General features: G+C 37.2%; 1 protein-coding gene across 1 annotated transcript; it reads left to right on the top strand.

The window, feature by feature from the left end:
- The first annotated feature begins 830 nt into the window (after nucleotides 1–830).
- Nucleotides 831–21,436, top strand: shkbp1 (SH3KBP1 binding protein 1). Its single transcript, XM_067419651.1, has 18 exons — nucleotides 831–1,018; nucleotides 1,264–1,317; nucleotides 3,877–3,922; nucleotides 4,029–4,102; nucleotides 4,206–4,264; nucleotides 5,837–5,917; nucleotides 5,990–6,157; nucleotides 9,007–9,097; nucleotides 9,169–9,359; nucleotides 9,459–9,574; nucleotides 10,300–10,387; nucleotides 11,539–11,655; nucleotides 12,644–12,814; nucleotides 12,933–13,088; nucleotides 14,152–14,248; nucleotides 16,568–16,752; nucleotides 17,792–17,918; nucleotides 19,984–21,436. The coding sequence occupies exons 1-18, from the start codon at nucleotides 972–974 to the stop codon at nucleotides 20,603–20,605; spliced, it is 2,490 nt and encodes an 829-aa protein (XP_067275752.1). The 5' UTR covers nucleotides 831–971; the 3' UTR covers nucleotides 20,606–21,436.
- The last annotated feature ends 2,008 nt before the right edge of the window (nucleotides 21,437–23,444 follow it).

Raw genomic sequence — 23,444 nt, 5'->3', positions numbered from 1 at the left:
CACGTCACTAGCGATCTGAATCATGAATCCATACACTGATTCATTAAGCTGCTTCACAAAGCTGTGTTTTGAAATGGGACATCGCTATATAAGTCATTATTTATTTATTTTTTGTGCACAAAAACTATTCTCGTCACTTCATAAAATGATTGTTTCAATATGGTATATTTGATAAGTTTAGTATGGGTTTGTATGTTGCATATATAGATGACGTGTTTTTAGAAATCCCCTCATAAACATAAAACTGCCTCTTAAAAATAATAGGCCTACTAGGAGGCAAGTATGTATGATTATAATTTTTTTTAATATACATACAATTCTCTCACATTCTGAGTTACAATAGCTCGTTTTTACTTTTGCACCATTTACACTATTGTGGAGTTTGAAACACTAAGCAAAATAAGTGTAATCAATCCCAATCTTTATTCCTAATACAAAGTTGAAAACATGAAAAAGCATGGGGGAAAAAACTAACAAAAAATGACAATAAATTGTCTGCGATGTGAAAACTCAAGTATTATGTCTAAAGAGTAGTGATTTATTTTGATATGCACAAGAAATTGGATTCGTGTGTGCAGGATAATTCCCAAAATGACACTCATGCATAATGCATAATACAACTTTCAGACCATGTGGATGAAGAATATTCTCAACGCATGCAAATTTTATTGGAGGAAACTTACTTTAAAAAAAATGAAAGCAGACATATATAAACATTTATTTATTATTAATGGTCGCGTACGTTTTCTTTTTAAGGCGTGTATATTTTATAGTTTAGGACTTTTATTTTGATATACAGCGCTTAAACACTTCCGCAAGAATATTCTGCTACAACATCCGCTCTTTCGCCGTTTCCTTACAACGTTTCCTTAGCTCTAGTAGAGCTAAATAAGCTTTTATCATGAGGACATTATTAATACCTACTGAAATATCTGATACAATATGAATGTTTTGCCTTGAAAGCGGTTATCATGGCGAGGATTGGAGAAATCATTCACCTTAACGTCGGGGGCAAAAGGTTCTGTATTAAATCAACTGCATATCCTGCTCGAAACAAACCACATACTTTAATAGCATACTCCAGAAGTGTTACTCTACATTAGAAACTGTAGTGTAGTTTTCATAGCAAGTCGTGCTAGTGTTGATGTTGTTGCTGTGACAGTGATAGACATCTTCATACTCATAGAAGCAGCAGAAGCGCCTGACCTGTGACCCTCAAACCGGCTAAAAGTTATGTTTTTCTCTCTGAATGTACAATCACAGGTTCAGCACCTCCAGACAGACTCTGACCTGGGTTCCTGACTCCTTCTTCTCAAGGTGTGTTTGTGTGTCGGACAAAGCTAAAATATAGCAAATCCTTAAATCTTGTAACTTATGTGTGTATAATCTTGTAAATTGTGTTTTATAATAGCGGACTTTCATATTGTTTGTTTGTTTATTTTATAATAGGTCTTATTAGGACAATTACAAATTCTATTAATATCCTCCATGGACCCACGAATATACTTTTGTCCTCTGTAGTGTGCATTGTTTTTTAGTGAATTTCTCTAAGATGTCACAATTTTACGTCAGGATGTGCTGTAAAAGAGCACATTCTGGGTTTTCAGAGATACCAAATGTTTGGAGGTTTCACCAGGACAACAACAACAACTACTTGGTCTTTAAAAACAGCTGACATTAATGTTTAAGACTCTTATGGAAATATGATCATATTTTTTGTTTGATTATAATTGAAATTGGATTAATATTCTAATTGTTTGTTATAAATCAACATCTCAGGAAAATGTTATGGGTTTCTAATTAAGATATGACTTTCTGTTACAAAACAGGCCATTGATTTAATTAATGTCCACCGTAGTGGACGACAGGACTCAAGGAATCATGTGTATCACTTATTCTGGTGTGAATAGGGAAATACATTAATATCAATACATGTTACACCAAGAACACATTAAAATACAAAGTAGTTGCAGTGTATAATATAATGAGCATTGAATGGACAAATCCAAGTATGGCCATTTTACCCACATGTTGCATAAAGTAAAATTGTATATCAATGCATTCCATTATATATTTCATAATATAGTTCAGAATAATCTTTAAACAGTGTTTATTTAAAAAAAAAAAAATGGATTGGTGAATTAAAAATAAATCCCATTGTTTTTGCCTATACATGTAATTTTATTTTTTAAACATCCAAGTCCTCGTGTTACAGGGTGTCCGCGGGGTTTTAAAAAGTGATAAATCAAAATTGTCAAATTTAAGGCCATTAAAAGTGTTAAATGTGGTCTCAGAGGTATAATTTTTTCCAAATTAGGTATTATTTTTTTCAGACTATCAGGTGTCCTATTCTGATTGAAACTCTATCTGCGTTCGCGTTAGTTGGTTTAAATATGGGCTTTAGCATATCTGGGCACATAATCAAAGATCTTTCGTCTCCGTCTCGGCGTGTGTTTGATGCTGATGTCATATTCAGCGGCCGTTCGGCATCATCTCAGAACACTGCGTGCTCAACAGAAGTGGCTGGCTCACGTTTTATTTTAGACTTGCTTCAAGGCATATCTTCAACGACTATCCTCATAAGAGCAATCTTAAATGATTTATATACAGTCTAAAATGAACAAAAAGAGTTGTGAGAGAATGAGGCGCGATCCATAGACAGTATATAAACAGTGAGATCCGCGTGTCTGTCTGCTCTTAAAGGGACAGCAGCCAATAAAGCTTCCTGTCAGTAAAGTTAAAGAACAAGGGGAACAGAGAAAATGACTCGCTGCTCTTAACTAAATAACTTTGGTAGCTTTAATAAGGATTAACTCTTTCATTTATAGTTTATGCAGTGCAGACTGCATATAACTTTGATAACTATTACATGTCTGTATATTTCCTAACTGTTCAGACAGGAAGGGCAGGAGTAAACATGACATTTATTATGGGTTTATGTTAGCATTGTTTTAAGTTTACTCAAATTAAAAACTGTTAAATTTTTGAAGCCTAATAATAAAAAATGTAAAATAAAATAAAAATCAGTAGCTGTATTAATATCAGTAATACTGGCCTTCATTCATAAAAAGATGTCATTTAAACAAATATACTGTCTTTATGTTGTTTCTACATTAATTTGATTAACTGTGAAATTATTATATTAAAAAATATATAAAAAACGTACAAAAACATTTCTTTTTTATTGCGATTAATCACAGAAAGAATGTGTGATTAATCTAGTTAAAGTTTTGAATCGATTGACAGCACTATTTTTTAGTATTTTGTTAAATTCAACAACTTATCACAGTTATAGAAATGTAATATTTGGCTCAGGTTTTGTTGTTGGAAAAAAAACACTAAATAATTTAATTGCTGAATTACCAATTATTAATGTAAATCAAATGTGTATGCAGTAATGCTTCTCCTTCACCAACCTTTGTGAATGTTGAGATATATTTTACTGTGTCTGAATGAAAACTTATAACAGATTTCCTCCTGGTGTCGATTCTAAATCTATTCTTTTTTGTATGTTATACGTGTCAAAATCTGTGTAAATAATAGAAAGGTCGCTGATTTACACTTGCAATTCAGTGTCGTGATGGTTTTAAAAAATATTCTTAAGGTAGTAAAAAAGGTGTTAAAAAGTAGTAAATTTAACTTAAGGATTGCTGAATATACCCTGTGTTAACTACAGAGGACATATCACAACCTATGAATTAAATATACATTTTCAAAAATGTTTTGTTTTTTCCCCCATTTATTTTTTGTGCGCTATGCAATGTAATATGGAAAAATACTAAATTAAAAAAGTTTTCCTGGATCTCAAGAGGATATGGCAGATTTTATCTATAGCTGTGTACATAATAAATAAGAGTTGTTATTTTCTCTGTCTAGTTTATTAAGTGGACGGATATCAACACTTAAAGATGAGACTGGAGCGGTAAGGTTTACTCTCTTCTGTTCATTTGCTGATGATAATAAATATTGCAGATCAGTCTGTCTTTTCAAAGACTATACTCCTTGAGCCATATATTTGTGCTTTTCAGATTTTCATAGACCGAGATCCATCTCTGTTTGCTCCCATTCTGAACTTTCTGCGCACTAAAGAGCTTCACCCCAGGTAAAACATATAGCCTGTATATTTATTACACATGATGTAGTCTGTTGGATTGTGAAACAGTGTGAAATGAAGACTCTTATTGTGGAAACTGTTTTTACGTCAGGTCCATAGATGTGCACTTGTTAATGCACGAGGCAGAGTTCTATGGGATCACGCCGCTGGGTAAGCTCACCGTTGTTCTGATGTTTTATTAAAGCTGGAGAAATATCACAGAGCACACATTCTGTAGAGCACACACTCTAGATATTTCTAAAGCACACAGAAATATCACTGTGTGATATTTTCCCCCATCTAGCGGTGAAAATGTATATGACCATCCAGGGAATATTAGTTTCGGTTCCTCTTAATTCTGATTTAGTTTTAATTCCTAAGGTGTCCGATTTAGTCCAAGATTAACACGGCTTCCAGTTCGACCTCGTCCATGAGTGTTCCTTCAAGTGATGAGGATACTTCACTAGAAAACTATTGTAATTTGCAGTTATATAATTTGTCAGTTAACATGTAGGTTATGACATCTATGTCAAATGAATAATAGTTATACGTTTTCGTAATTTTTTTTACCATTTCATTGCTACCATCAGCTATCAGGTTCCCAGACGAATGCAAGCTAATCTTAGTAAAGTAACTTTTATCAGTGCTATCGTTATTCTGTATATTAATGCCTGTATATCAGGCAAAGTTTACATTGTAGGCTATATCATTTTCTCCGTGAGCAGAGATCAGTTGATGTGATGGAGGTGCGAGGGAGAGCTAGAAGTAGGCCTTTAGGTTTTCATATAGCAGTCTCAAGCAATCCCTCTCTTCACTTTTGACACGGTGCCATCTAGTGTTAAAACGCGAAAGGCGAAGCTTGAATTTACGGGTATCTCCCTCTTTGGCTAATGTACTTTCGAGATGGAGGGGCAACATGGCGACCGGGGGTGCTTCTCAATGTCCCTCCTCGGTTCCTCCGTCCTCCGTCCTCCGTCCTCCGTCCTCCATCCTAGGATCCGGAAACCGATGGAGCTCAGCCATCTTGTGGGAGATCTCAATTCACTAATTGCACCGCGAGGAGGAGAGGATGGAGGAGTGAGGAGCTTCCTGAGGAGTCTTGATCGGGGACACACAGGTGTATCCTTTGCGGAAGTGTTTTATCGACTAAATGTGACACAAGCATTAATTCTCCTCCCACTTCACATCGTGCCACAGTTTATTAATTATTATTATTATGTTTACATGTACAAGACACAAATTTGTGTCAAATAACAACACCTGACAGTTGCAGAATTATATCAAAGCGCAAGAAAATGAAAGAATCAAATAGAAACGAATATTATACAGGGAAAAAGCAGTTAATAACTGGAATTCGTTGTTAATAATAACTGGTAATATTGATTAAAATATGGACAAAATAGTTATCTTTAATGTTCAAGAATCCCGACTAAATCCAGCGTTGTCATCACGTCTTTTCCTCGTGCCTTTCCCTCGCTTCCTGAAGGGGTGGAGCTAAGGCGTGAGGAATGGAAGGTAGGAAAGGAAACGAGGATGCACAAATAAGAATTGGGAAGCACCCTGGCATTCAACCCCTCACCCTTTAAACTTACAGGAATACTTTATTAATTGAAAGAAGTAAATATACATTAATGAGCACATATATTTTTTAAGTGTTTTTAGCTAAGAATAAACTAAAACAGTTACACAGTGTAGCTTTAAAGAATATGAATGTTTGTGACATTAATCATGTCTTCTCCTCAGTGCGAAAGCTGCAGTTGTGTGATGAGTTGGACCGCTCCTCCTGTGGGAATGTGCTGTTCAATGGATACCTGCCGCCTCCAGGTACAGAAAACACAAACCCTGGGAACATTTGGCCTTTTCAGGCATGATGACGTGTGTGTGTGTGTGTTACAGTGTACCCAGTGAAGCGCAGAAACAGGCACAGTGTGGCAGGACCCCAGTACATGGGTGTGCGTGCGGGGCCGGTGGAAAGGGCCCCTGTGCGGAGGAGTAACACGATGCCGCCTAACTTGGGCAACGCTGGCATTCTGGGCCGAGCTGCGGTTGAGGAGAGAGTGCCAGGTCTGCCTTTCCTCTCAGGATTATATTCTACTTTTCTATTCACTTCTGTTCTGATATATCTCATTCTACCCATATTGCCATATTTTGTTCTAATATATTTACTTTTAGCTATTCTATTTTCTATTGTATTGTATTTCTATTGTATTCTACTGATTTACTTTGGTATACTTTGTTCTTTTCCTTTATATTGAGTTACTCTATTCTGTGTTTTATCCAATTTTATTTAACTCTACTCAGTTCTATTAAATTAAGCTTGATTCTACTCATTTAACAATAATAATAATAATAATAATAATAATAATAGATTTTCTTCATAAAGCACTTTTCATTCCGAAGAATCTCAGTGCTACAACGGAAAAGGGAAAAATTACAAAAAATGAATAAAAAGTACAAATATAGAATAATACAAATAATCAACACATAAATGCTAGTGATGTGCAAAATATATCGCCAATGTGCATACCGCAATATGCATATTGCAATGGCTCGCAATATTTGAATGATTTTAATCAGGCTTTTAATGATTTTAATCTGAATGATTTTAATGAGGCTACATCAACATTGTGTATTAGGTCACACAATGGGCAGAGAATAGACTGGGCACATTACTGTTACCTATGTGGCAAGGCAAGGCAAGGCAAGGCAAGTTTATTTGTATAGCACATTTCATACCCAATGGCAATTCAAAGTGCTTTATATAGAAATTAATTAAAACAGTGGTAACAAATGCATGAGAAAAAAAAGAGTACCACGAATAAAAATTTAAAACAAGCATAGTTAAAAACAGTTGTAAAGACAATAATAAGAATTAAAAAAAATAAAAATAATAAGAATAAAAAAAAAAAAAAGGTCAGATCCCTGTTATAAAAATAAACATTCTTCAGTTTACAGCCTACAAACATGTACCATCTTTATTAGAGCACCTCTCATTCATTTCTTTCTCAAACACGTTCATTACATCCATTTTAATCACTATTCCCTGATTTTTACTCAGGAACCTTCTTGTTAAACCCATTCTCACTCATCATACCCTCCACAGATTTACACATACTCAAACCTTATTGTCAAACTTACTATTTCCATCAAACCCAGTTTTCACTCGTCATATTTAACTCAAAGGAACATATAAAATAAACAATAACCAAAGATAAGAACAAAGGTAATCTAAAACAATTATATACAATATGTGACTTTGCTTGACGTTAAAAGAGTTACTAAACGCAACAATTTGCGGGAAAAATATATTTTGCAGTCTTGCGCTGTTTGACACACACACACACACCGAAACGTGAACAATTTGTGTTACAAATTTTTTCTACAACACTGCTGGTCACTTTCAGAAGTTGTAGCGATGCTTTCTTTTCCCAGAAAGAATATGAAACGCAAATGGTTTCATTCTCAGTTTTTAAATATTTTTTTAAATATAATTTAAATAGATTTTACCATAGACTGTAAAAAAAATATGGACGTAGTGTCCGTGACGTCACCCATAGGATTCCGATAAGCCGTTCTGAAGCTTAAAGTATGGCCGAGCTGGGCGTTTCCATCTTGTGAGCGAGTCATCGCGTGTCACTCCCGGATAACAGAAAATGGGCAAAAAGGCAGGATGTGCAGGTAAATGGCTATCCACTTGTAACCACGTCCTTAATTATGCAGAACTTTAAGGCTTTATATAACGTAAACGAATGAGTTGTAAAAAAATTCACCCCCTCACAGTTGTCATGAAGATCAAAATTAGCCTTATAAGCCAAAACCACAATTTGTACCAGGCTGTAAACATGTTTTTTTTTCTGCTTTAAAGTTGAGAATTTTAACATGGGGCTCAATGAGATTCTGCTCCCTTCTGGAGCCTGTCCCTAGAGGCCAGTTGAGGAATTGCAGTTTACATTACTTCCGTATTGGCTTCAAGAGAGATCGCGGGAGGTTACCGCTTGGATTTTACACACTAATTGCAATATCGTATCACATATCGAATGTCGCATTATTTAATTATTTAGCCCTAATAAAAGCTTTTCTGAACAGAAAACAGAGCTGATGGTGGAAGTCTCTGAAAGCTCCACCATACACTGGTCCACTTTTGTTTAAATTCACATTATTATTAATTTCTACTCTATTATTCACTTTCAATCTATCCTGCTCAGTTCTACTCTTTCTATGCGTGGTTTATGCTATTGTTTTATTCTATTATACTAAGTTACTGGCTTTTAATCAGTTTTTCTCTTCTCCTTCTCTGCTACTCTGTTTGTTATAATCTATTCGTTTTAGTGCTCAGTTCTGCTCTAATCGGTTATTCCGTTATACTCTGTTCTCATTTCTACTCTGGATTAATTTATTCAGTTTTTTTTCTACTTGCTTATTCTATTCTGTTCGGTTTTACTCCCCTAATTTGTACACTGATTTTCTCTAATCTATTTATTCTACTCAATTCTCTATTACTTTCCTCATTTGTACTCTTTAGTCCTGCTTGTCTACTCAGCTCTGGTGTATTCTTTGCTATTCTATTTTACTATTTTATCATTATAATTTTACCCTTGTTTATTCTATTGTATGTATTTTATTTTACCTTACTCATTTGTAGTGTGATTTCCATTCTCTTCCATTTTACTCAGTTGTATTCAGCTCTATTTTACTGTGGTTTATTTTATTCTATTCTCTTTTACTCTGCTCTGCTCTAATCAGTTCTGTTCCATTATACTCACATCTTCTCATTTCTACTCTTTATTCTATGCTGTTCTGTTTTACTCTTGTTTGTCCTGCAAAACAGTTCTTATATGTGCACCCTTACTTCTTAGTTTCTTTTCCAGTTTAAAATGCTAATTTCTAATACTTTCTGGAATTGTGTTGTTCAGGTCCGGTCTCTGACCCAGGCATGGTCAGAATCATATGTGGTCATCATAACTGGATTGCGGTGGCCTATGCCCAGTTTGTGGTCTGTTACAGGTAGGGTCACCAAAAGCAATGATTTGGATGCACATATGGGACGTTTTATAATATGCATCTTTCATGCTTAGGGTTAAAGAGTCTACTGGATGGCAGCAGGTCTTTACTAGCCCTCGGCTGGACTGGGTGATTGACAGGGTGGCTCTTAATGCCAAGGTCATGGGCGGTTCATTAGGAGACAACGATAAGATGGTTGCTGTGGCATCGGGCACGGAAATCATACTGTGGGCGATTTGTCCTGATGGCAATGGCAATGAAATTGGTATGGTCACATTTTCATATAATCCTTTTTTTCATTTTTTTTTTTTTACAAATGTTTGGAAAGCAAAGTTCTTGATCTGAGATTTGTTCTGATCCGCAGGTGTGTTCAGTTTAAATGTACCAGTGGAGGCTTTGTTCTTCGTTGGAAATCAGCTCATCGCCACCAGCCACACGGGAAAAGTGGGAGTGTGGAACGCCGTCACCAAACACTGGCAGGTAATGTCAAGCTGAGAGCTTAAAGGGTTAGTTCACCCAACAATGAAATTTGTCATTAATGACTCACCTAATGTCGTTCCACACCCGTAAGACCTCCGTTCATCTTCACACACAGTTTAAGATATTTTATATTTAGTCTGAGAGCGTATCTAAGTGTATGCACACTATACTGTCCATGTCCAGAAAGGGAATAAAAACATCATCACAGTAGTCCATATGAGACATCAGTGGGTTAATTAGAGTCTCTTGAAGCATCAAAAATACATTTTGATTCAAAAATAACAAAAACTACGACTTTATTCAGCATTGTCTTCTCTTCCTGGTTTGTGTTCAATCCTCAAATAAAGATTAAAACGGTAAACAATACGCTGATTCATAACCGTTTGAATCTTTATTTGAGCATTGACCAAAATGTTGACCCAAATGTATTTTGGATGCTTCAAGAGATTCTAATTAACCCACTGATGTCTCATATGGACTACTGTGATGATGTTTTAATATAAGGAACAGAAAAGGTTTTGGACTAATTATAAAATATCTTAACTGTGTCTGAAGATGAACGGCGGTCTTACGGGTGTGGAACGACATTAGGGTGAGGAGTTAATGACATAAATGTTTGGGTGAACTAACCCTTTTATTAGACATTTTCCACATTTGTTCACATTACATTTTAAATTAAATTCTACCGTTCTCACTTCCTTATGTCTTCATCTCTCTCCTTGCAGAACCAGGATGTTGTTCCAATCAACAGTTATGACACAGCCGGATCTTTTCTCATTCTGGGATGTAATAATGGATCTATTTACTACATAGGTAAAGTGACGATCAGACCTGACTAAATTATTGTTTTATGTTTGTCAAGTTTAATTGTATAAGGTTAAACTATTAAAAGGGTTAGTTCACCTAAAATACTCTCATCACGCCATTCCAAACCCATAAGACTTTCATTTATCTTAAAAGCACAAGTTTCGATATTTTAAGTGAATCTCAGAGGTTTCGGTCCCTCCATTGAAAGTCCATCTTTTCACCCAAAACTCTGACGCTTCAAAACGTTCACAAAAAGACTGTAAAATAATATTCTGAGACATGATCGCTTTATATGATGAACAGATTTAATTTAGGATTTTGTTCACATATAAACACTGATTAATGCATTGATACAGGGTTATAAAATATAAAAATATAAACCATTTATTGAGGAATTTCAAGCGAAACCAGTAATATTGTGATACTGTATGCCATTAGCGTGATTTATACTTGCTTAAAGGATTAATTCACTTTTAAATAAACTTTTACTGATAATTTACTCACCCCCATGTCATCCAAGATGTTCATGTCTTTCTTCAGTCTAAAAGAAATGAAGGTTTTTGATTAAAGCATTCCAGGATTTTTCTTCATATAACAGACTTCAATGGGCCCCAAACGGTTCAAGGTCCAAATGACAGTTTCATTGCAGCTTTAAACAACACCAGACGATGAATAAGGGGCTTATCTAGCGAAATGATCACTCATAAATAAAAACGTTTATGTTTTTTAAACACAAATGCTCACCTTGCTCTGTTCTGTGATGCGCGTTTGTGACATCATGTAATACTTAATTACGTAAGAAAAAGGTCACGCTTGACATAGACGGAAGTATCGGGTCAGTGTTTACAAGTAATTGCGTATTACGTCACGTCACAAAAGTGCATCACAGAACAGAGCAAGATGAGCAAACTTAAACTTTTTTTTTTTACCGCTTGGTGCCCATTGAAGTCCATTATATGGAGAAAAATCCTGGATGACATGGGGGTGAGTAAATTATCAGCAAAAGTTTATTTAAAAGTGAACTAATCCTTTAAGACATATTTTGTTTGGATACATTAAGAAAGCCGCCCACCTCTACTGTGCGTTCTTGATTGTTCAGAGCCATGTTCATGGAGCCGATATCTGACACATCAGTCATCGATGTCTGTGTCTTTCAGATGTCCAGAAGTTTCCTCTGAGGATGAAGGATAATGATTTGTTGGTGACTGAGCTGTATCGAGATCCCACTGAAGATGCAATCACTGCTCTGAGTGTCTACCTGACGCCCAAAACAAGTAACACACCAGCCTCTGATATCTTCTCACACACACCCAGACCAGCGCCATATCATACACCATCAGCACTGCAGATGATCACACAAATACGACACTCTTTGAGAAAAAGAAGTGCACTTATTATGGAAAGAATATACTTTAGTGCAAACAGAATGTAAAGTTTTGAGGCTCTTAAAGGGTTAGTTCACCCAAAAATGAAATTACTGTCATTAATGATTCTCCCTAATGTCGTTCCACACCCGTAAGACCTCCGTTCATCTTCACACACAGTTTAAGATATTTTATATTTAGTCTGAGAGCGCATCTAAGTGTATGCACACTATACTGTCCATGTCCAGAAAGGGAATAAAAACATCATCACAGTAGTCCATATGAGACATCAGTGGGTTAATTAGTCTCTTGAAGCATCCAAAATACATTTTGGTCCAAAATTCACAATTTGTAAAAGATAAAGATTCAAACGGTAATGAATCAGCGTATTGATTCATGATTCAGATCGCCGATGTCACGTGATTTCAGCAGTTTGACACGCGATCCGAATCATGAATCAATACGCTGATTCATTACCGTTTGAATCTTTATTTGAGGATTGAAAACAAACCCGGAAGAGAAGACAATGCTGAATAAAGTCGTAGTTTTTGTTATTTTTGGTCCAGAATGTATTTTGGATGCTTCAAGAGACTCTAATTAACCCACTGATGTCTCATATGGACCTCTCTGATGATGTTTTTATTCCCTTTCTGGACATTATAGACAGTAGACAGTATAGTGTGAATACACTTAGATACGCTCTCGGACTAAATATAAAATATCTTAAACTGTGTGTGAAGATGAACGGAGGTCTTACGGTTGTGGAACGACCTTAGGGAGAATCATTAATGACAGTAATTTCATTTTTGGGTGAACTAACCCTTTAAGCACACTTGTTTCTCACAGGGACCTAGCTGTATTGTGGATCTGATGTATGTTTGTGCTCTTGTTTGTGTAGGTGACAGTGGGAACTGGATTGAGATTGCATACGGCACGAGTTCAGGCAGTGTACGGGTCATCGTGCAGCATCCAGAGACGGTGGGATCCGGTCCTCAACTCTTCCAGACCTTCTCTGTTCACCGCAGCCCAGTTACCAAGATCATGTTGTCTGAGAAACATCTCATCTCTGGTGAGGAGGAGTCCTCATCTCGTATGCACTCATGATCGTTTATATCTGCAGGAGACAGTGGGGATAAAAGGTCTAAAATCACTGTTTTTTCTAAAACAAAAAATCTTGCTCTGTGCAGTGTGTGCAGACAACAATCACGTCCGCACCTGGACGGTGACGCGTTTCCGAGGCATGATCTCCACTCAGCCTGGCTCCACCCCCCTCACTTCCTTTAAGATCCTCTCATTGGACGATATCGATGGCCATGGAGGCTGTGCTGCTGGCACTGAAATAGGTACAATGGATTATTCTCAAAAATGACAGTATATGAAGCAGACAGCCTCATTCCCTTAGGAGCAAAAGTTTGGAATAATTAAGGTCTTTAATTATAAGTCTCTAATGCTCACCCAGGCTGCATTTATTTGATTATTGTTATAATTTAGAATAACTGTTTTCTGTGTGTATGTATGTGTATGTGTATATATATATATATATATATATATATATATATATATATATATATATATATATATATATATATATATATATATATATATAATATTAAAGTGTAATTTATTCCTGTGATCGAAGCTGAATTTATCATCATTACTGCTGTCTTCAGTGTCACATGACCCTTCATGTTTCAATTATAAATAAGGGTTATTATTATTAACAATGTTAAACAGTTGTTGTTTCTTAATATTTTTCTGGATACCTTGAAGAATTTTTTTCAGGATTATTTGAAGGTTAGAAGGTAACATTTATTCTATTATGTATTATTTATAGTTATTATTTATAACAGCATTTAAAATATAATACTTTTGTAACATTAATAAGTCTTTATTGTAACGTTTGAACAATTTTACCTGTCCTTGCTGAATACATATATTCATTGCCTTAAAAAAAAGAGTTTTAAAATCCTTAGACAATAAAAAAAAGTAAGGTAAAAAAGTATATAGTGCATCACAGAAGCACAACTGTTTTCAACATCAATTATAATCATAAATGTTTCATGATCTACAAATCCCTTATATTAGAATAATTTCTGAAGGAGAAATCATGGAGTAATGATGCTGAAAATCCAGCTTTAATCTCAGGAATAAATTATATCCTACAACATATTCACAATGATTATTATAAACAAATTCGCATTATTACTGTTTTCTGTATTTTTGATCAAATAAATCCAGTCTTGGTGAGCAGAAGGGACTTTCAAAAACATACAAAAAATGTATTTCAAAATTTTGACCGATTTTTATATATATATATTTAAATATATACTTTTTTTTTTTTTTTTTTTTTTTTTTTTTTATACTGGTCCTTGGTCCAGAATGAGTTGACTGATGTTTGTCTTGCAGGTCCATATGGGGAGCGTGACGAGCAGCAGGTGTTTATCCAGCGTGTGGTTCCTGACACTGATAAACTCTACGTAAGGCTCTCCTCCAATGGGAAGAGGTCAGTTTAATATTACTGCCTTTAAACTGTTGTCTACATACTACACACACTACTTTTCCCAGCAGTAAATCATCCAACTGCATACATTAACTGGTGTGAATCTTCAGAAAACATGCTTGGACAACATGTATTGAGCAACACATTTAAATATTAAATGCACTGGCGCATCTGTTTCCCCATCAGAGTGTGTGTGTGTGTGTGTGTGTGTTTGTTTGTTTGTGTGTTGGTTTGTGTGTGTGTGTTTGTTTGTTTGTTTGTGTGTGTGTGTGTGTGTATGTGTGTGTGTTCACCCATGGGGGTCTGGACTAAACCAGGTGTGTTTAAGAGCATTGTTGGAGCGTTGCTATTGTGAGGAACTGAAAACCATTGACACACTCCTGCTCTAAAGTCAATAGTGCAGTATTTGTGTGTTATTTAAAGGGTGTGTTAGTGATACACAACACGCATCCTCTGTTTATTACACACACACACACAGGGATTTGGAGCAGCACATTTTTCAATATTAAAACTAAAAAGATTCCTCGCTGTAGTAACATTCAATTTTACCTCTGGCAAATTCTTCCATGTTAGTGTATCCGCCATGGCGTGAGCACAACTGGACTTTAAAGGGAATGGGAGATGAGACTGATTGCTTTATTGCAGTTACACCCAGAACACCCCCATTACTCATTAAAGGGATAGTTCACCCAAAAATGAAAATGTGATGTTTATCTGCTGACCCCCAGTGCATCCAACATGTAGGTGTGTTTGTTTCTTCAGTAGAACACAAATGAAGATTTTTAACTCCAACCGTTGCTGTGTGCCAGTCATATAATCATGTGAACGGGTAACAATTCTATGAGAGCAAAACCAACAAACAAAATAACATGCTTAGGGAACATGCACAAAAACCCTGCTGCTCGAGGAGACACATTGATGTCTTAAAGGTGCACTATGCAGCTTTCCGTCCACTGGAGGGCGCCTATTCAAAACAAATGCGTAGTTTGATGACGTAAAGTGTGAGCGCAGCATCTTGGGACATGTGGTCTTCACATCACAGCCGGTGGGAAATAGGACTCGGGCAGAAATCACGTTCATGCATGCGGTTATTAACGTTACTGTAGTCTAAAGCAGAGCAGGACCGAGTGTTATGGAGCTGAGCACAGCTGCTGGAGCGATTGTTAAAGACATACCTGCCTCGCGAATACCGGGACTTTTATTATGACGGGACGGGACACATTCGCCGGGCGCCTGCACTGATCCGCTCTTCCAGTTATGATTTTGAGGTAATGCAGCTCTGTTTATTATTTTAGATACATTTAAGGGTTGTTGAAAATGATGTTATGACGTTACTCCGTGCGTTCACTTGTTCACACTGCTAAGAGTAAAGCGCTCCTGCCAAATAAAAGCTGAAACCGAGGGTAACGTAGATATGGCGCGATTGACAGGCGACTCCCTCAAACGCTATGTTGACACGTCCCGGTTCATTGGTTAAAATAGCAATGTTCTCACAATTTACAAATAGTTGGAAACATCTGGGATATTGCAGGTTCTCAACTGAACAAAATATATAACACCGGCCTAGTGGTTTTTGAATATTTTACTGCAAAAATTCTACATAGTGCACCTTTAAGACACGAACCGGTCGGTTTCTGTGAGAAACCCAACAGTATTTATTTTTTACCTCACATCCCGATGAGTCTTATATAGTTTTCCCATCAGCTATTACTTACGTCTGATAAGGTCAAGCTGGCGCGATCTCATATATATATATATATAAATATATTAGTGCCTGCATGGTTGAATAAGGCATCTACATTATATATATCTATGATCGCGCCAGTTTGACCTTATCAGACGGAAGTAATAGCGGATGAGAAAACTATATTAGACTCGTTGGGATATGAGGTAAAAAAAAACATAAATTCTGTTGGGTTTCTCACATAAACCGACCGGTTTGTGTCTTAAGACATCAATGTGTCTCCTCGAGCAGCAGGGTTTTTGTGCATTTTCCCTAAGCATGTTATTTTGTTTGTTTGTTTTGCTCTCATACAATTCTTACCCGTTCACATGATTATATGACTGGCACACAGCAATGGTTGGAGTTAAACATCTTAATTTGTGTTCTCCTGAAGAAACAAACACACCTAAAATTTCGATGCACTGGGGGTCAGCAGATAAACATAAAATTTTCATTTTTGGGTAAACTATCCCTTTAAGACTCACTGACTTGTTACAACCCTTTTAGACCAAGCGTGAAAAGTGGATTCGGACACGCCCTTAGTGCACCTCGCCATGAGCTTCAGACCATTAAAACAGGGCCCAATCTCTCCTTTGAAGGGTATGTGAGGTGCGCTCCGTGGATGGGACGTCCATCACGTCGTTTGTGGTGCATGAGTGCGAGGGGTCCAGCCGCATCGGCTCCAGGCCCCGCCGGTACCTCTTCAGCGGACACAGCAACGGCAGCATCCAGATGTGGGACCTCACCACGGCAATGGAGATCGCAGGGAAAGTGGATATCAAAGGTGAGCATGGGAGAGTTCATGAATGTGAAATGCAGCATATGTGCAGTATAGGGCTCCACACCCATAAGACCTCCGTTCATCTTCACACACAGTTTAAGATATTTTATATTTAGTCCGAGAGCGTATCTAAGTGTATGCACACTATACTGTCCATGTCCAGAAAGGGAATAAAAACATCATCACAGTAGTCCATATGAGACATCAGTGGGTTAATTAGTCTCTTGAAGCATCAGAAATACATTTGGGTCCAAAAATAACAAAAACTACGACTTTATTCAGCATTGTCTTCTCTTCCGTGTTTGTGTTCAATCCTCAAATAAAGATTAAAACGGTAATAAATCAGCGTATTGATTCGTGATTCGCTTGTCAAACTGCTGAAATCACGTGACATTGGCGATCCGAATCATGAATCAATTCGCTGATTCATAACCGTTTGAATCTTTATTTGAGGATTGAAAACAAACCCGGAAGAGAAGACAATGCTCAATAAAGTTTTGCATTTATTCTGCAAACAGTGTGACAATTAAATCGGGAAAATTGTAGTGTTACCGTATGGTTTTGTATTATGTTAACGCCGTTTGGTCTTTTAATATCACTGTCTTGGTGCATTTAGCCACGTTGAGCGTTTTAGTGTCCCTAGCGAGGGACATTTATTTTATCTATCAAAGAGCATCATTCTTTGCTTTACGCATTTGCAGGGCAATCTGAATCTGTGGTTTGTCTCATTTGCAAGCAAATTGTATTTCTTTAATGTGAATACAGATTACGAAGTGCTCACCAAAACTATGTGATTTGTATTGATTTACCTAAGTTGATATAGTTGGTTAAATAATGTTGTGTGCCACCTACAGGCGTTTTGGGTGAAGTGTAGGTTGGTAAAGAACATGCAAAATGGCCATAACTTCATTAGCCTTTTTAATAGAATAATCGTGATTATAATTTTGAGTAAAATATTTGTGATTATCAGTTTAACCATTTAGCCACGTTAAATCGTGCAGCCCTTGTGCAGTGTTCATATGTGTGTGTTTGTGTGTTAAAGCTCTTGGCGGTCCCACTGAAGAGGAACTACTGGAGCTTTTGGACCAGTGTGATCTGGCTCTGACCCGAACGCCAGACATGAGTCCTGCGGCCTCTCTCACACACTCCTCTCGCAACTCTATGTGCAGGTACACACACCTTTCTTTCTTTTGCCTCGGGTCTTACTCCCTCAAACAACACACTCTCCCGGGTTTATTGAAGCTCTTCTTGACAGTATCATTAGTGGCATAATACTGATAAGTTCATATTTTTTATTAAATATTGCAGTGTATATCATAAATTATCCAATGCACTTTATTATATATATTTTTTTATTTATGTGTAATCTTTAATCAAAATAATCTTGCCCTTCTTTTCTCTACTGATGTGTTTACTGGTACGAGGGCAGGGCAACCTGTCACTCACACAAGATTGACCAAAAGCAAAGCACAACCATCCAATCAGTTCACCATGGACAAAATCAAGCCCTTTTCTACTTCTTTTTCTGTTTGAAAAGCTGTTTCACTCAGATACATTACAGTAGGAAGTAAAGGCTATTGCTAATTTAATTTCATGCCAACTTTAAACAGTGTATGTGATAACACAATACTAGTGTGATGGATTGTCTTGCTAACCTATAGTAGTCAGTTACCTATTACACTTTCCAGAAAATGTGTTTATTTTTTTATCATCTGAATCATGCTGCGACTTGCAACAATGGCAGGAATCCCTCTGTCACAAAAGCAAACCAAGATCTGCTGCGAGGAGATGCGGTTCTGATGCCGAACTGTTGGCCAACATCAGGACTATTATGAAGGAAAAACTGGTGTTCTTAAGCATTCTGTCCTTTTTAGGGTCGCATCTTGTGGCATGATGTCTTTGGTCTGAGCGAGACTAATCTTTTCAGAGTCTCGGTCCGCTTGTTTGGTGCGCACCAGCATTCTCACTTATTCAAATGAACCGCACTAACAGCAATCACACAAGGGGTCGTTTTAAGTGTGAACACATGTAACTATGGCTGCATTTACACTAAAGGTCTTAATGCACAATTCCGATTTTGGTGACTATATCCGATTTCTTTGACGACCCACTGACATCATATTTCAAAAGTTATTTACACTGTACACTGGCGAAACACCCGAGACGTTCTTAAACGGAAAAGGAATTGAAACGGGTGCGATATGCAATGGACGCAGACAAAATGATTATTCAATGTTTAGCTTTCCGCCCTTTTCACATATCTTTAAAGGTCAGCAAAACATTTCTCTCGTAAGGCAGACACAAAGAGGAGAGCCCTTGATCCACAGCGTGTCCACCTGAGTTGACGTCATTCGCCTCCGTCCCTTTCTCAATGACGTACGACACTCGTTTACTGGGGAATATTGTTACGTTCCCATTTTAGATTTCTAGGGGAAAAAGGGAAGTAACGTTTTAAAGAATATTCAACAGCAACAAAGAAGGTTTAAACGTTCTTAGTCCCAGCACTCAGTACACAATATAAGATTTAAATAGATTTATTTACAATAAATGAGTGAAAACAAATACAGTGCCAAAGTCACTACCAACACACATTGCTGTATAATCAACTTGTAAAAGTGCATGTACCATTATGACCCGTTTAAGACACAACAAGAGCAACACTCTGGGACTGGCAATGTCACAACCCTCTAGACGCCTCTCTCCTGTTCTGCTTAAATACTGGCTCCTCCTGACAGTGATGAGGAGCAGCTGGTAGGTCCCATCACCTAAATTAGGACAGGGAGGAGTACAGGTAATGGGGCAGAACGCACATCAAAAACTACAATTGCCAGCAGGCTGTTTGCTCCATTGGCAATAACACACAGTACATCAATGAATGACACAAACACCATAATTATAAAACATACACATACGTCCTGGGACATAACTATATCCAATATGACCGCTTACATGGCAGACGCAAATGCACATATCCGATTCATATCGGATTTATTCCCACATATGAGTGAGGCCTGAATCCGATCTGAGGATATATCGGAACTCATGTTTTTTTTTTTCTCTGCTGTCATATCCGATCTGTGCCACATGAGAGGGAAAAATCGGAATTGGGTCACTTGAGCCATGCAGTGTAAATGGGGCCTATTTTACATCATATAAAGTTCTCCGTGTCCTGTAGATGGCACTGCCTGCAGCTTTGTGTAGTCTCTGATTGTCTCTCATGTCTTTCCCCCACAGTCTTCAGTCTCAGTTTAATGAAATCGCTCGTGGTTTGCGGGGTCCAGTTCCTCTTTCTGGAAGTCTGCCTCGTCAGGCCCCTTTGGTTCCCCTCAGTAAACCGCGTGAGCTGCCGGCCCAGCTCGGCCTCAGCCAATCCTCTCTGGCCAGCAGCGGCTGCAACAGCCCGCACTCCGGCCGGACGGAGAAGGACCGCGACGGCCTCGGAGCCATCCGGAGAGGCAGCTTTGTGGAGCGCTGTCAGGAACGAGCCAAATGTTCGGACATGAGCGGGCTGGACGGGGGGAGGCGGAGTTTGGCTGTGTGCAGCGAGCTCGAGGCTCGACTCGGACTCAGGATGCCTGCGTCATTCTCCGCCCTGCCAGTGCCATGTTTGCCAACACCATCCTCCTCCTCATCATTAACATCTTCATCAGCATCATCATCCATGAGAAGAGCAGCACCGAACTCCACGCCTTCACCCCTCAGTCCGGCCCGATCGCAAACGCCCACGTCTCCGAGACGACCTCAGACCTCTCCGACCGGCGAGACCCCGTCCAATGAGAATGTACCTGGCCAAGAAAGCCCCGCCTCTCCATCTTCCACCAGCCCCAAACCTCATATGAATGAAACCAGCTTCTGAGGAAATGTTTGTGTAAAATTATACAAAGTATCAGTGTCACAGGGTGCCTTATAATATTGAATGTGGATTTATGAGAGTGTGTATATCGCATGAGGAAAAAAAAAAAGTCTTACTCTTCCTCCTCTATTTTTCTTTTCTCTCCCTATTTTAGCATTTGCTACTTTGAGTAATATCTAACCCTGCGTCCCAATTCGCATACTATCTGTCCTAAATCGTAGTCAAAAATAGAATTGGTATGTCCCAACTCGTAGTAAAGAGTGCTCCCGGATGGTTTACTATTTCCAGTGTGGATTGATGCACACTCTTAACGGCTGATATTACCCACAACCCATTGCGAGATGGACGAGGATTCTATTAGAACTACAAACGTGGATAAAAAGTGTTAAAAAACTACAAACAAGTAGAGAGGTTTATATAAAGGTTTGCGTGACCAACTATCACTATTTAACCTGACTTACGTATGTTTATTCAGTGTTGTCCACATTATATTTCACCTGCAGCAGCATTGTGAACTTTTTTAATGACACGTTTGGCCGTTAACTTTTTAAAGCATCATTATATTTAAACTGCAAACACACGAGGAGAGTCTGCATTTAAGACACACACATGACAAAGCAACGTGCTGCTACATTTCTCTCCGATATGTTAGGAGATTAAACTGAATGTGGAGGATTTTATCTGACGGTGATTGACAGGTGATGGGATGCTCGTAACTAAGCGACAGAATCCGTTAAAGATGACAAAGGAGTTTGTCCCGAAGCTTGCATACCTTTTTTGCTACACACTCAAAAGTATATACTTTTTCTTCACAAAATTGGGATGCAGCATAAATCTTTGTATTCAGGGCACTTTTTGCGTTTCTTCTCCTCTTCATGACAGATCGCTTCCTGTACTCCTCAGTTGTAAATCGCTTTGGATAGAAGCGTTTGCTAAAGGCATAAATGTAAAGAAAAAATCACATTCCCCAAAAGACATGGAAGTGCTTTCCATCGTGTACATTTACTGCTGACACTTTTCGCTCATATTAAAGTGAAGGCAGGTTTTTTTAATCATGTTATGCAAATATGAACAGGCTTTAAAGCTGAATTGTGTATGATTTTGCATGATAATGTCCCAAGCATAGGAACATTGCAGCTCTGGAGCTTTCAAAACATTGACCGGTTTCTTTGAGCATCAGTAACACTGTCTCAACCAATCACAGGAGTTTGGGGGCGGGACTTTGTGTAGCCAACCAATGGCAGATTAGGGGCGTGTCTAGGCAGCCTCATTGAGTTATTGATTCCTTTATCAGTTCCATCGGGTGATGCTGCTGCACAGAGCTTACACACTTTACCGTCTTGAGGATTTGCTGTTGTTTAGCACGTCATGCTGGTTGGTTATGCTCTGGTTATTATTACTGCATGAACTCAGAATGCAAATATGTGTGAAATTGTGTTACGATTAACAGGGTTATGGATATTTAGTCTTTGACTGCTATTTTTTTTTACATAGTCATTGGTAATACTGATATATATATAGAGTTTATATATATAAATATATATATGTGTGTATGTGTATATATATATATATATATATATATATATATATATATATATATATATATATATATAAATAAAGGTATCGAATAAGATGTACAAAACATAGATGGATTTTAATGAATACTTATTTTACGTAATATTAAAATGTACTTAAAATATATGTAAACAAAAAAGTCCCATTGGTCAAATTTTGGAATGACACTATAACATCTAATAATCATACGATATCAAACAACTGGATTATGTCTGGAAGTAGCAGTTCTTATAAAAAATAAATAATTCAATATGTAGAAAAAAAGAATAAAAAAAAGGTAACGCTTTACAATAAGGTTTCATTAGTTAAATGTATTTACTGAGCAAAACATTTGTTGCAGTATTTATTAAACTTTGTTAAAATTAATTTGTCGTTCATTGTTTGTAAATTCCCGTTGCATTAACTAACGTTAACAAATGCAACTTTTCACTTTAATCTTAAACTTTTAATTTTAAACTTTTTTCACTTTAGTGTATTAGTAAATGTTGAAATTAACATTAATTTAGATGAATAAATGCTGTATTGTTCATTCTAAATTCATGTTAACTAATGAAACCTTATGTGACGTGTAACCAAAAAAGTTCATTTGTATGTCAATAACTAACAAACCCGTTTGTAATCCAGTGTAAAGTGAGATAATAGTGTATGCTTGATTTGAGCTGCTCTGTTACACGCAACAGTGTGTGTATAATCCCCAAACATTCAGTGCAATTCCCACCAATCCAACACACACCCCAGTTCGTATAGTGTGTGAATGTGCTTATGAAATGGGCTGTTACTATAGTACAGACTTCAGTTACCCAGTAAAGGGGGCTTGAGTTTGAGTGTGGCTGTATATGAGGAACCCAAACCATGCAGATGTTCACTGTTGTTTTCTTAAAACCCTTGCGTAGTATTTTACCCTGTATATGATGATATAATGCTTGAAAATGTATCTTTTTGTTATAGTTATCATTCCTAAATGTAAACTCAAACACTGGTTTGGTGATGATTGTAATGACACCCAGACGCTGCACTGTAAAAAAAATATTTAAAAAAATAAGTAACCGGGGAGCCTTAATTTTGAGTTCATTGAAATTAAAAATTTGACTTAATACAATAAACATTTTTGACAATCAACAACCTTTATTCAAATATTACATTTTTTAAAGAAGCATAACTAACAGGGTAACTGAGTGTTTTATTTGTGATGATGCAGTGAAACATGCCAAAATGTGCTATTTTCATGATTTATCATGTTTTCTTTGGTTCAGATACAATAATATTT

Source organism: Pseudorasbora parva, chromosome 16 (assembly GCF_024679245.1).
Source record: "Pseudorasbora parva isolate DD20220531a chromosome 16, ASM2467924v1, whole genome shotgun sequence".
Classification (NCBI taxonomy): Eukaryota; Metazoa; Chordata; class Actinopteri; order Cypriniformes; family Gobionidae; genus Pseudorasbora; species Pseudorasbora parva.
This window is presented reverse-complemented; position numbering and strand designations above follow the sequence as displayed.

Coding starts and splice junctions, on each gene's coding strand:
- shkbp1 (XM_067419651.1), top strand. CDS start 972: ATGGCGAGGATTGGAGAAATCATTCACCTTAACGTCGGGGGCAAAAG. Junction 9,098..9,168: donor CAGTTTGTGGTCTGTTACAG/GTAGGGTCACCA, acceptor TTTCATGCTTAG/GGTTAAAGAGTCTACTGGAT. Junction 11,656..12,643: donor CTACCTGACGCCCAAAACAA/GTAACACACCAG, acceptor TTGTTTGTGTAG/GTGACAGTGGGAACTGGATT.